Genomic DNA, 14,239 nt, shown 5'->3' with positions numbered 1-14,239 from the left:
AGCAGAAAGAGATACAAGCAGCCATCCAGTTGGAGATGGTACGCTTAGAGCAGGAGTCGGGAACCTTTTTGGCTGAGAGAAGCATAAACACGATATATTTTAAAATGTAATTCCGTGAGAGCCATACAATATGTTTAAAACTAAATACAAGTAAATGTGTGCATTTTATGTAAGACCAACACTTTTAAAATGCAATAAGTCTCTGAATTATTTTTAATAACGTTGTTATGCTGTTGCTAATCAATGATGAATAAAGTTGTTCTTGCCATTAATGCGACTTCTGGTGCTGCATGGTTTTGCTGATGGCTTTGTAGTCTGGTTGATACGTGGTGAGGTTAAGTTTCATGCAGGCGTTGAGACTTCCATCCGTTAAATGTGATCGTAGGTTGGTCTTAATGTTCCTTAGATGTGAAAAAGACTGCTCACATGCATACGTAGAGCCAAACATTGTCAGTACAGCAATACTCAGACACTGCAGTGTGTGGTATGTGACGGGAAGCGCGTTCCAAGTTTTGACAATCAGCTGGTCTGCGGGTTGAAGTTTTTTCATTTCTCCCCACTTGTGTTTGCTCGCCAACTCTGCTCGCTGTCGTGCAAGTCTTTCCAAATCTTCATTCAGTGACTTGAACTTATTCACCCATATGTCTGAGGCCTTCAGGTCAGCAGCTTGGAGCTCAAAATCTCTGACGGAGACGCCGGGGATGTAACTCAGGTCGGCACTGTCCACTGCACACTCGTGTGGATGGGTGATGAACTTAAAAAGACGAGCGCGCTCACGAAATTCTCCAAAGTGCGCTTTGAATGACTGCAGGAGATTAGATGTGAAGTCCGCTAGCTGCTGAAGATCAAGATGTTGAGCAGTGTCACTTGCTGTGCATGCATCTTTAAACTCTCCCAGTTTTTCAAAGTGTAGTAAACGACCTGTTTCAATGTCGGCGATGAAGAGTTCTAGCTTGTTTTCAAATGCAAACACTGCTTGTTGAAGGGATAAGACTGTACAGTGGTGCCTCGCATAACGGACGCCTCGCACAGCGAACGCTGCGCATAACGAACTTTTTGTCTTGCTCCCTATAACGAACTTCGTTTCACACAACGAAGTCGCCCGAGGGGCCCGGGGGGGGGGGGGGCGGAACTACTCTCGCCGCTTCCTAATGTGAGCCGGGAACAGCAGCACCTTCCTGTCTGAATGCAGTGTTCCATCATCTCCCTCCACCTTACCTTAGATGCCGAGTTTTCCGGCTTTCTTTTTCGGCCAGCCACACACTTTCAAAGAGCAGCACATGCGCGCATGCTCTGTTGTTCAATCTTCTCCTCTGACGCAACCGGAAACCGGAAGTTGCAGGAGAGGAGAACATTGATCAACTTCAGCAGCTGCGCGTGCACAGCTTTTTGAAAGCGTGCGGCTGGGTGAAAAAGAAAGCTGGCAAACTCTGCATATAAGGTGAGGTGGAGGGAGGGAAATGTAGGGCTGCAGAATGAATTATTTTGTTTTACATGTATTCTTAAGGGAAAACAGGGCTGCAGAACGAATTATTTTGTTTTACATGTATTCTTATGGGAAAACGCGTTTCACATAACAAACTTGCTCCTGGAACGGATTAAGTTCGTTGTGTGAGGCACCACTGTATTTCCAACGCCTTGCATTTTCACATTGAGCTGGTTCAGATGTTCAGTCATGTCCACGAGATAGTAGAACTTCAGGAGCCACTCAGTATTAGCTAACTCAGGATGCTTGACGTTTTTCATTTCAAGAAAAGTCCGAATTTCGCTCAAACAAGACGCGAAACGGCTGAGCAACTTCCCTCTTGACAACTAACGCACATTGATGTACAGAAGCAGACCAGGATAATTATTCCCAACTTCATCCAGCAGTGTTTTAAACTGGCGATCATTTAAAGCTCGGGCAACAATAAAGTTGACCACCTGAATGACCAGCGACATCACCTCACCAAGCTGCTCGCCACACATCTGAGCACAAAGCGCCTCCTGATGTAGGATGCAGTGAAAACTTAGGATGGGTCTCTTTTCATGTTCACGAAGAAGCACTACAAATCCTCTGTTTTTCCCCACCATGCACAGAGCACCATCAGTACATACCGAAATAAGTTTATCCATTGGTAGATTTTGTTCTTTAGCGAGCTCAGTGAAAAACTTGAATAAATCCTCCCCTCTTGTTGTCCCTTTCATAGGCAAAACAGCAAGACTTTCCTCACGTAGTGTGTCACCGACAGCATACCTTGCAATCACGCTGAACTGGGATAAATGGCTTACGTCTGTTGACTCATCCAAAGCGAGAGAAAAGAATGGTGCTGCATTTATATCCTTCACTTGTGTTGCCTCAATTTGATTTGCCATCATGATGGTACGATTGTGAACAGTTCTTGCCGACAGAGGCATGTCTTTTATTCATTTGATTATCTTGTCTTTATCCGAAAAGTCGTCAAAAAGTTCATTGGCAACATCAAGCATGAATGTTTTGGCATACTCCCCATCTGTGAATGGCTTTCCGTTTCTCACAATTGCTAAAGCACCAGCAAAGCTAGCCGAATTCCAGTCACCTTGTTAGGTCCAAACACGGAGTTGCTGCTGACTAGCTTGCACTCTGCACAGTAGCTCTTGACATGCTTTCTTCCTGCTCTCTCCTGCAGGATATTTTGATGCAAATATAGTATGGCGTGTGTCGAAGTGCCGCTTTATATTTGACCGTTTCATCGATGCAATTTTATCATTGCATATTAGACATACTGCAGAACCTGCTCTCTCCACAAAGGTGAATTCCTCTGTCCATTCCTGCTGAAAAGTACAATACTACTCATCTTTTTTCTTTTAGCCATCTTCTTCAATAAAAGGGTTTCTGCAATTACCTAGCTGACTGAGGTGAGGAGGATACCACCCCAGGCAGTGGTCTGTGAGGCAGGGCAGAGGTAATGAAGGCAGGGTAGCCAATTGCGGGTGTAGCTGGTGGGATGGGAAGCCTGGGCCTCGATTTGGGGCTGCCTGTGAAGGACGATGCAGCTTCAGGCCCGTACAGCCATGGATGCTGCGGGGCAAGGATGCTGGATGTGGATGCGATGCAGAGGAGGGCATGGCCTGTGCTCGGCGGATAGAAGACATGTTCTTCTTTCCCAGCATGCATCAATCAAGCCCCAGCCAAGGATCTTTCCCATGCATTCATATAGTCACAGAGGGACACTGGGGAGATTAGGGGGGATTCTGGAGCAATAACAAATGAAGTAGGCACACTCACAACTTGTCCCCTTCACTGGTATAGCTTGCTGCAGTCCAGGCTAGAATCTGCAGCTGGGGGAGGTGCCACACTGTGCAGAGCATCGGAAGATGGCCGCCACTGTCCCTGTCCTGGCTCAGATCCGATCTGGCTCTGTGTCGGCGGCTCCCACTTCCGGGTGATCGGCAGAATGTCCCCGATGGTCTGGGTAGGTCTGCTCGGGTGTCCTCTGCTGCAGTGCACATCTTGGAGAAGATTTTTCTCCGTTGCAGCAGAGCAGCTGGTAGTGTGTGCGGCCGCTCTCCTTGGCTCCGCCACCGGAAGTCAGAGTATCACGTTGCAGCGAGCCAGATGCAGCCTTCAAAAGAGCCACATCTGGCTCGCGAGCCATAGGTTCCTGACCCCTGGCTTAGAGATTGGATGTCCCAACTTGTTTGGATCAAAGGAGACAAAAAGTTGAGGAGCAGTTCTGTGTGGTTTACTGCGTTCCAAGTAGAAGGCCAAAGCACGTTTACAGTCTAGAGCAGTGATGGCTAACCTTTTTGAGCCCGAGTGCCCAAACTGCCGCACAAAACCAAAGAATTTCCTCAAAGTGCCAGCACGTCAATTAAACCTTAATAACAAGATTTTAGTATCTAAAAACTCTTTATAAAGTTGCCTGAACTATGTAACATCATTTTTAAAGGTTGGAATCTTTGTATTGTCAGAGAATCAATTTGATTCACAATCCTTTGGTTTTCATTTCAATTTATTGGCAATTTATAATGTTTTAATGATTTCATTCAATTTAATGAATTTAGGAAGAATTTGATTCAGTTACACAATATATTTTAAATGTTATTATTCACATAACATGTCAAATGTATCCTGAGCAAAAAAAAAGATAAACTTTTTAAAACTGTTAACTGTGTCAAGACTCGGTGTACATTCCCAAAGAGTCTATACATGTTTTTTTGTAAAATTTACAATCAAATTAGAAAATAGTTAAATCATTACATTTCTAATAATATGATGTAAAGAAAACAAAAGAGCTTTCAATTAAACCAACCGTTTTTATTGGAAATTCCAGATTGGAATACAACAGGGCCATGTAAAGTCCCTTTTTTAAATAACATCTTTAAATAATATTTAAATAACTTAGAAAGTGTCTTAACTGCAAACTGAAAACACTGCTTCATGTAAACATATGCATTGGGCATGCTCTGAAAAAAATTAATGTGATTTTTGTTGTTGCATGCATGCTGATAACTTGTCAATCCTTGGCTCATAGTGCATTAATTTCAGAGCAACACATGCAGCACTCATGTCATCCGTTAATCTGTTTCTAGCATCAGATTTTATATGATTCAAAGCTAGAAACAGCTGCTCACAAGCATAGGATGACCCAAACAAAGTAAGAAGAGCAATCCCAAGTGCTTTCATGGACTTAAAATTGTCTGGCAGAGAATTCCACGCTTTTAGGATTTCATTTTCAGAACTGCTAGCAGTGATTTCATTTGTCACCCTTTCACACTCAATACGTTCAAGAGCCGCATGCAGGTCATTGAATTTACTTTTCCAGATAGAGCTTTCTTGAAATTCCAGTAGCTCCATTTCCAAATTTTGAATATCCAACCACTGTAAGCAGGAAAGATCAAGATCTTCAAATGTGGACTTTTCTGGGGAAATTATAAATGAAAGGGTTGTCTCCATCTTACGGAACTGAGAAAATCTTTTGCTAAAATTCTCCTTTGCTTCGGCTACAATGGTGGAATATGCTTTGTGGATTTTCTGGTGTTTTTTATGACTGTCCACAAATGTTGTAGAATTATCCAAATGTATTTTTAAGTTGGGAAAATATTTTAGCTGTCCACTCTCAAGGTCTTTTTCAAAAACATGCAATTTTCTCTCAAAAGCTTTGATGTCACTAAACATGCTTTCTGCTGTTTTTCCCATGCCTTGTAATTTTTTGTTTAGTACATTAAAGTAGTTAGTAAAATCTGTAAAGAACATGAGGTTGGTAAGCCAGGCCATGTTGGTGAGTTGAGGATAGTCTTCCCACTTTTCGTTCATAAATAGCCTAACTTCTTCCAAGCAGGCCACAAATCTCTCTAACACTCGTCCTCTGCTCAGCCACCGGACATTATTGTACATCAGTAAAGTGTTATATTGTGCCTGAACCTCATCAAGAAGGGCTTGAAATTGTCGAAAATTAAGAGCACGCGCCATGATGAAGTTCACTATTTTTGTTACATCTTTGAGGACATCGTCAAGTTTTTTGCTGCTTTCTTTGGCGCAGAGAGCCTCTTGATGTAAAATTGTAATTGATGTAAAAGTGAAATTGATGTAATTGATGTAAAAGTGTAATTGATGTAAAAGTGTAATTGATGTAAAAGTGAAATTGAATCAGTGGATGTTTTGCTTCCTTAGCAAAGAAATGAATGAATCCTGATGTTGTCCCCACCATGCTAGGTGCTCCATCGCTAGTAACTGAAACTACTTTTTCTGGACTTATGTCTAGTGATGAAAAAGCCTCCATCACAGCATTGTGGATATCTATCCCTTGTGTTCTTCCAGGCAAAGACAGCAGTTTTACCAGCTCTTCTCTCATGATGTCACCAGTAGCATAACGCAAAATGAGCGCTAGTCTTGCATGGTTAGTAATATCTGTACTTTCATCCAAGCACATGGAGTAGAAGGGTGCTTTTTGTAAGTCGCAAGTAAGCTGTTGACTAACATCAGCAGCCATTCGCAGAACCCTATCTTTTGCAGTATTTCTGCTTAGCGGAATCTCAGAGATGCGCTGCACAATTTTATCCTTCTTTTGGAAATCATGGAAGAGTGAATTACTCCCAGCCAAAATTGCCTTTTTGATAAAATCTCCATCAGAGAGGGGCTTACCATGTTTTGCCATGCACAGTGAAATTTGAAAGCTGGCAACTGTAAGATGATTAGTTTTTGAAAGATAGTTGCTAAAACTAAGAGACTGGGAGTGATATTTCTTTAATTTTCCTACAAGGAACTCTTTTCTTTGAGCTAAACCAAGTTCAGCAACACTGTTATAGTTGGTCTCAAAGTGACGTTTGACACTTGATGTGCGAGACACAACACTTTCATTACACATAATACACAATGCTTTCCCACTGCGTTCAATCACTCCATATGTCTCTGTCCAGGCCTCTTGGAATGGTCTTCCACTATCTGTTTTTGCTTTTTTTGCTGTACTCATTTTCTTTGTTCAAGACTTCAAGTCTACAAAAAGATAAAATTTGTATAATTAAAAAAATCTAATGAAGTGCTGTATACAAATCTGTCCCCATAAAAAAATATGTGATTGGGGAATTTTACTAATTGTAGACATCCGTTTTGGTCAAAAAATATACTGTCCGGGTGAAAACCGGACTTGTGCAACCTGAGTGTATGGGAAAAGGACTTTTATTTTTCATTATTGGAGCCTTTGTTATTTTATTATGATGTTTACAAAAGCACTGTGAAGGGCCACATATACACTTTACTGTTTTTTGCTATATTGAGTTTTCCATAAGGTACAGCGCAGAGGATTAGTGTGTTGGTTGTTCATAGAGAGCCCAGCCCTCCTCTCAGCTTACTGAACTTCTCTATGCAATCATCATAAGCAGCTTTTTTATTTCCTCGAATTTATCATGTCCCCCATGGAAGATACAGAGGTTTTTACAGAGGAGCACATTATTAGACACATTAACTTCCCCCCATATCCTCACCTCTCTAGCATGGGAGCACTAGGAACTGTTCCTAATTACAGATGTCACATGTGGAGTCACACTACAGCCTCACTGAGTTCCTGTGACAGACTCAGTGTGAAGCTTCTCTTCCTCCCCCCACATCCCCCTCACACACTGCCTGGCTCATAGGATACTAAGGGGAAGACAGGCAGGCTAAACATCCACTCACAGGACTGCAGCCAGCACAGGAGGATGGGCCGCGGCCCACCGGGACAATGCCCGGTCCTCCCAATGGCCAGTCCGGCCCTGTTGCCAGGTGAGCTGCAAAGCAGACACCGGCACACTCGCCTCCTGCATATCTTAATTGCGGACTAGAGAGTTGCGCGGGGACAGAAATCCCACCCGTCCCCACCCGTCCCTGCCAAAGTCTCACCCGTCCCCACCCGTCCCCGTGAGGAATCCCACCCGTCCCCGAGAGGAATCCCTCCGTCCCCACCCGTCCCCGCGAGGAATGTCCTCCGTCCCCGCCCGTCCCCGTGAGGAATCCCCTCCGTCCCCGCCCGTCCCTATAAACTTCAGAAATAGTTATTTCATTTAATTATGCTACTGAATTAAAGGCTCTGGTAGAAACCCATTTACAAATAAGCAAAAAGACTTTATTCATTTGGAAATATTAATTGGGAAGAATACACACTTTGTAAACGGGTTTCTATCAGAGCCTCTTTTGTTTATAAATTTTTATCAACACAACTAATATACTACTTTATCCTGAAGCAAAAAAAAAAAGAAAAAAAGAAATAGAATTCTTTTCCTACCTTTGTTGCCTGGTTTCTGCTTTCCTCATGTTCTCATTCAGTTCCTTCCATCCACTGTCTTCCTTCTGCGTCTTCCATTTGCTCTGTTACTGTGCCTCTCCCTTTCTCCCCCCTTCCAAATTGGTCTGGCACCCATCTTTTTCCCTCCGCTCCCCCCATAGTCTGGCATCTCTGTCTTCTTCCCTGCCAGCGTCTTCTCCCCACTCTCTCTTCCCCATTTCCTTTCAGCGTCCTTCTCCCCCCCATCTTCCCCATGTCCTGTCAGCGTCCTTCTCCCCCCTCTGTCTTCCCCATGGCCTTTCAGCATCCTTCTCCACCCCCCCGTCTTCCCCATGGCCTTTCAGCGTCCTTCTCCACCCCTTTGTCTTCCCCATGTGCTTTCAGCGTCCTTCTCCCCCCGTCTTCCCCATGTCCTGTCAGCGTCCTTCTCCCCCTTCTGTCTTCCACAAATGCTTTCAGTGTCCTTCCCCCCCACCCCGTCTTCCCCATGGCCTTTCAGCGTCCTTCTTCACCCCTTTGTCTTCCCCATGTGCTTTCAGCATCCTTCTCCACCCCCCCATCTTCCCCATGTCCTGTCAGCGTCCTTCTCCCCCTTCTGTCTTCCACAAATGCTTTCAGTGTCCTTCCCCCCCCTTCTTCCCCATGGCCTTTCAGCGTCCTTCTCCACCCCTTTGTCTTCCCCAGTGCTTTCAGCGTCCTTCTCCCCCCTCCTTCTCTCCCGCCCCGGGTGCAGCACAGCCGGCCAGGTCCCCTTACTTTTGTGGCGCTTCCCCGACCGACAGACTGACAACAGTCCCGGTCTGACAAACCTCCCTGCCCTTAACCGCGAATCTAAATTTCCTTCTTACAGCTGCTGTAAGAAGGTAATTTAGATTCGCGGTTAAGGGCAGGGAGGTTTGTCGGACCAGGGCTGTTGTCGGTCGGTCGGGTTAGCTCCACAAAAGTAAGGGGACCTGGCCGGCTGTGCTGCACGCGGGGCGGACCGCCCCCCTCCCTTGGTAGCCACTCGAGCCGTGAAGCTACTCCTCCTTACCTACCCTGCCTGCAGCACAGAGCCGAACGGAAGTCTTCTCGACGTCAGCGCTGACGTCAGAGGGAGGGAGGGCTTTGTTTACCGACGTCAGCGCTGACGTCGGGAAGACTTCCGTTCGGCTCTGTGCTGCAGGCAGGGTAGGTAGGGAGAAAAGCCGCGCGACTTAGTACATCCAGCCCCGCAGGAACCCCGCGACCCTGGGAGGCGTCCCCACGGGATCCCTGCGACCCGTGCAGCTCTCTATTGCGGACCTTCCCGCGTGCCAGCTGCAAGGCCTTCGCGTGCCACAGCTGGCACGCGTGCCATAGGTTCGCCATCGCTGGTCTAGAGTATGAAGAGCTGATTCTCCAGGATGAGAATGACATCTTGGAAAAAACACTGGGAGTACAATAGATTGGTTGAGATGAAATTCTGAAACTACTTTAGGTAAGAATTTAGGATGAGTACAGAGGACCACCTTGTCATGATGGAAAACTGTGAAAGGTGGATCAGCAACTAATGCTTGCAGCTCACTGACTCATTGAGCAGATGTGAGGGCAATGAGAAAAAACACTTTCCAAGTAAGATACTTAAGATGAGCCATAGACATTGGTTCAAATGGAGGCTTCATCAATTGAGCAAGAACAACATTGAGATCCCAAACCACTGGAGGCGGTTTGAGAGGTTTGACATTGAAAAGTCCTTTCATAAATCTGGAAACCACCGGATGAGCAGAAAGGGGTTTCCCTTCAATAGGCTGATGGAAAGCAGACGGACTCGGATCGATGTAGACTTGAGGCCAGAGGTGGATAAGTGCAAAAGATAATCTAGAATAGAAGATAAGGATTCTTGAGGCTCCTTATCATGAGAGATGCACCATGTAGAAAATCTAGTCCATTTTTGGTGGTAGCATTGTCTAGTGGCAGGCTTTCTAGAAGCCTCTAAAATGTCTCTTACAGGTTGAGAAAACTGAAGAGGAGTTATGTTGAGAAGTACCAAGCAGAGACTACAGGTTGGGATGAAGTAGAGATCCTTGACTCTGTGTAAGCAGAGACGGAAAAACTGGTAGAAGGTATGGCTCCCTGCTGCTGAGTTGAAGTATAAGGGAGTACCAAGGTTGTCTCGGCTACCGAGGAGCAATCAGAATCATGGTGGCATGATCGTTCTTCAACTTGACAAGAGTCTTGAGAATGAGAGGGAATGGAGGGAATGCATTCAGAAAAAGATTTGTCCATTCCAGTAGAAAAGCATCTGCCTTGAGGCGATGAGGAAAATATATCCTAGAGCAGAACTGAGGCAGTTTGTGGTTGTGGGGAGATGCAAAGAGATCTATCTGAGGCGTTCCCCACTGTGAAAAAATGTGATGAAGAAGCGAGGAATTGAAGGTTCGTGAGGTTGCAGAAGACGGCTCAATTTGTCCGCCAAACAGTTTTTCGCCCCTTGGATGTAGACAGCTTTGAGGAAGGTGTTGTGGAGGATTGCCCAGTCCCAAACCTTCAGAGCTTCTTGACAAAGGGAGGGAGATCTCGTCCCCCCCTGTTTGTTGACATAGTACATGGCAACTTGATTGTCCGTCCGAATGAGGACTACCTGGTCGTGAAGAAGATGTTGAAAAGCTTTGAGAGCATTGAATTTCACTGAGTTCCAACAGATTGATGTGACACTGACAATCCATACTGGTCCAGTGGCCTTGAGTACGGAGACCATCGAGATGAGCCCCCCAAGCGTAGTTCGAGGAATCTGTTGTGAGGACCTTCCGATTAGGGGGGTATTTGAAACAGCAAGCCTCTGGAGAGATTGGAAGAGAGCATCCACCAGCGGAGAGACCGTCTCAATGAAGGAGTGTCTGTAATGTGTCGAGAGAGTGGTTCACAAGCCTGGGCTCATTCAGAGGCTTCCTGTTTTCAAGGGTGGGAGGGAGGAAAGATAAATCCTGATAGGTGGAGGGAGAAAGGGGCCCCAGAAACCTGATGCTGCTACCAGGAAGTTAGCTAAGCATTGGTCAATATTCAGCCAGTGTCCAGTTAGCTCAGTGGTTAATGTTGGGACAGCAATTTAGTTGCTTACTTAACCAATTAGTAGTCTGAATATCACCACCAACTGAGAGTCTTCTGACCAGTTAAATCACTTGTGTGGGTTTATCCACTATAAAGACTACCTGCAAAAAAAAGCACAAAAGGCCTTTAAGTAAGAAAGAAGTAGGAAATTACAGGCCGGTAAGTCTGACTTCTGTGGTAAGCAAATTAATGGAAACACTTTTAAAACAGAGAATGGTAAAGTTTCTGGAATCCTGTGGCTTACAGGACCAGAGGCAACATGGATTCACTAGAGGTAGGTCTTCTCAGACAAATCTGATCAATTTCTTTGACTGGTGACCAGAGAATTGAATAGAGGGAGTGCGCTAGATGTGGTGTATTTAGATTTTAGCAAAGCCTTTGACAGTGTTCCACACAGATGTCTAATAAATAAACTGAGTGCCCTTGGGATGGGTCCCAAAGTGACAGGCTGGGTCAAGAACTGGTTGAGTGGAATATGACAGAGGGTAGTGATCAATGGAGATCGCTCTGAGGAAAGGGACGTTATCAGTGGTGTGCCTAAAGGTTCTGTTCTTGGGCCTGTTCTTTTTAACATTTTTATTGCTGAAGATTTTCTTCTTTGTGGATGATACCAAAATTTGCAATAGAGTAGGCACCAAGGATGGTGTGAATAACATGAAGACTTAGCAAAGCTTGAAGAATAGTCTGAAATTTGGCAGCTAATATTTAATGCTAAGAAATGCAAGGTCATGCATTTGGGCTGCAAAAACCCGAGGGAAAGGTACAGTTTAGAGGGTGAAGAACTTATGTACATGAAAGAAGAGGACTTTGGTATGATTGTATGTGATGATCTTAAAGTGGCCAAACAGGTTGAAAAGGTGATGGCGAAAGCTAGAAGGATGCTAGGTTGCATAGGGAGAGGTATGGCCAGTAGGAAAAAGGAGGTACTGATGCCCCTGTATAAGACTCTGGTGAGACCTCATTTATTTATTTATTTTATTTCTATCCCATCCTCCCAGTAGCTCAGAACGGCCTACAAGCAAACATTCACAGTGGAATACATTTGGACAGTACAAAGACTATACAGCAGTTTAAGTACAAGGACTATAGAGCAATTTAATTACAGGTTAAGAATGGAGAAGAGAGGGTAGATGGAAGGGGGAATTTAAGGGGGCAAAGTGGTAGATTACAGTTGTAATTTTAGTTGAAGAGGAGGGTCTTTACCACTTTCCGGAAGGTCATCAATGAGTTCTGTAATCTGATTTGCGGGGGGAGTTGGTTCCAGTTGGGGATGAAGTGGCTGTAGGAGCGTTTGCGGGCAGTATCTGACAGGAGAGACCTTCCTTGGGGGATGCATAGGTGCTTCTCCATTTCCGAGCAGAGGAGGCGGGTTGGGGTGTACAGGGTTAGCTTGGATCCTATGTAGGCTGGGGTGGTGGCTTAGATTCTTTTATGCACTATTACCAGGGCCTTGAATGCGCAGTGTTGGTTGATCAGAAGCCAGTGCTCTTTTAGAATTTAGAATATTGTGTACAATTCTGGAGGCTGCACCTTCAAAAAGATATAAAAAGGATGGAGTCAGTGTAGAGGAAGGCTAATAAGATGGTGCGTGGTCTTCATCACAAGGCGTATGGGGACAGACTTAAAGATCTCAATCTGTATACTTTGGAGGAAAGGTGGGAGAGGGAAGATATGATAGAGATATTTAAATACCTAAGTGATGCAAATTCATGAGTCGAGTCTCTTTCATTTGAAAGGAAGCTCTTGAATGAGAGGGCATAGGATGAAGTTAAGAGGTGATAAGCTCAGGAGTAATCTAAGGAAATACTTTTTTACAGAAAGGGTGTTAGATGCGTAGAACAGTTTCCCGTACGATGTGGTGGAGACAGAGACTGTGTCTGAATTCAAGAAAGCCTGAGATAGACACATGGGATCTCTTAGAGAGAGGAAGACATAATGGTTACTGTGGATGGGCAGACTAGATGGGCCATTTGGCCTTTATCTGCCATCATGTTTCTATGAATGTCCATTGACCAGATCAGCTTGGCTAGTGACTGGAGTTAGAAATTGAACAGAATAAATGAGAGTATTGATCAAGTTTCAAGTTTATTTAAATTCTTTGATTTACTCGCATACTCCAAATCCAATGCAATCCTTGTGCTACCTCATAAGTTAGTGCTCATGGTGATGATGAAGTGCTGCCAAACAATATGCACTGTTGTCTGATAGGATCCGAACCACACAAGTACTATTCCTTTGATACTCGTTTCTGCAGTCATTCTAGCATAATATGATCCATTGTCAAAAGCTGATGAGACATCTAGTAGTACTTACACTGACTGAGGCAAATCCCCTGTGTCGGTTTCTGTGAAGATCTTCTAGTAGGAATACAAGGACTGTTTCTGTTCCATAACTGGGTCTTGTGATAAACCTAGCACCAGTACTAGTTTTGCCCCTATGAGGATCCAGTGCAGAAGAGCTGACCAGATTGATTCTAGGGATCAACTTGAGGCTGACCTCTCTTGTTCATATGACCAGAGCAGGAGTAAGGTGGAACAGAGGCAGGCAGACTGGCCACAGCAGCAGCCGGTCTATAAAGTAGCTAGGAAAGCCAGTGAGAGAGCGGCTGCACTTAGAAAACCTAGGCAGGAAAACCCTGCAAGGAACCAAAGCCTATCCCCCTCTACAGGCTGAAGGGGATTGGCTCTGAGCTGTTCAAAAGCAGGCTGAAGCATACAGCAGGGGGAGGAGCAAGTGACCAAGGGGAGTCACTTCTGCAGCCCAAGGCAGTGCAGGAGCCGTGGAGCCAGGAAGCAGAGCCAGAAGTTCCAGATTGGCCCATACAAGAGGTGGAAGAAATCTTCCCCACCTCAGACTTCCAGATTCTTGACTGCGTGGAAGGAATGGAAGTACAAGTTACTGGCCCTATGATAGAGAGCCAGGCAGAGTTCATGGACACTGAATCAAAGAAAGTGAGTAGCTGTGAAGCAGTGGGTGTTTTTCTCTTGTGCTTTCGTTCTGTGCAAGAAAAGCCTGAAGAATTTACTATTTGCTTTTGGGCTATCTATTATGTTGGTTTAAGTAATATACTTACCTGAATGCTGACCACTGATTTTGCCTAAAGTAAAGTTTGGGGCTAAAGAACCTGAGAGTTGAATGAATGGGTTTATTTTTGAGTTTTGGAAACCATACTGTGGCTACCGTTTGTTAGTAGCTAATCACCTAATCTCCCACAGCTGCACTATCTTCCAGGAGGTAGATGCAGAAACACTGGGCTCCTTGCAAAGCTATGCTGTGGCTTGCTGCCTAACAGAGTATCCCAGATTAACTGTTATAAGAGATTACCGTATTTTCACATAGATAACACGCACCCGTGTAAAACACGCACACGGGTACAACGCGCGAAAAACACAAATTTATGTACAGAAATTTTTATATACCGCGCACACCCGTATACCGTGCGTGCTGCC

General features: G+C 44.8%; 1 protein-coding gene across 1 annotated transcript; it reads right to left on the bottom strand.

The window, feature by feature from the left end:
- Positions 1-268: 268 nt before the first annotated feature.
- LOC117354799 (general transcription factor II-I repeat domain-containing protein 2-like) lies at positions 269-2,397 on the bottom strand. The gene is made up of 2 exons (XM_033932781.1): positions 1,822-2,397; positions 269-952 (listed from the first exon to the last, which is right to left on the bottom strand). The coding sequence occupies exons 1-2, from the start codon at positions 2,395-2,397 to the stop codon at positions 269-271; spliced, it is 1,260 nt and encodes a 419-aa protein (XP_033788672.1).
- Between the last annotated feature and the right edge of the window lie 11,842 nt (positions 2,398-14,239).

The sequence above is a fragment of the Geotrypetes seraphini genome, chromosome 2, assembly GCF_902459505.1.
Source record: "Geotrypetes seraphini chromosome 2, aGeoSer1.1, whole genome shotgun sequence".
NCBI lineage: Eukaryota > Metazoa > Chordata > Amphibia > Gymnophiona > Dermophiidae > Geotrypetes > Geotrypetes seraphini.
The sequence above is the reverse complement of the archived record's forward strand: the minus strand, read 5'-3'. Positions and strand labels throughout refer to the sequence as shown.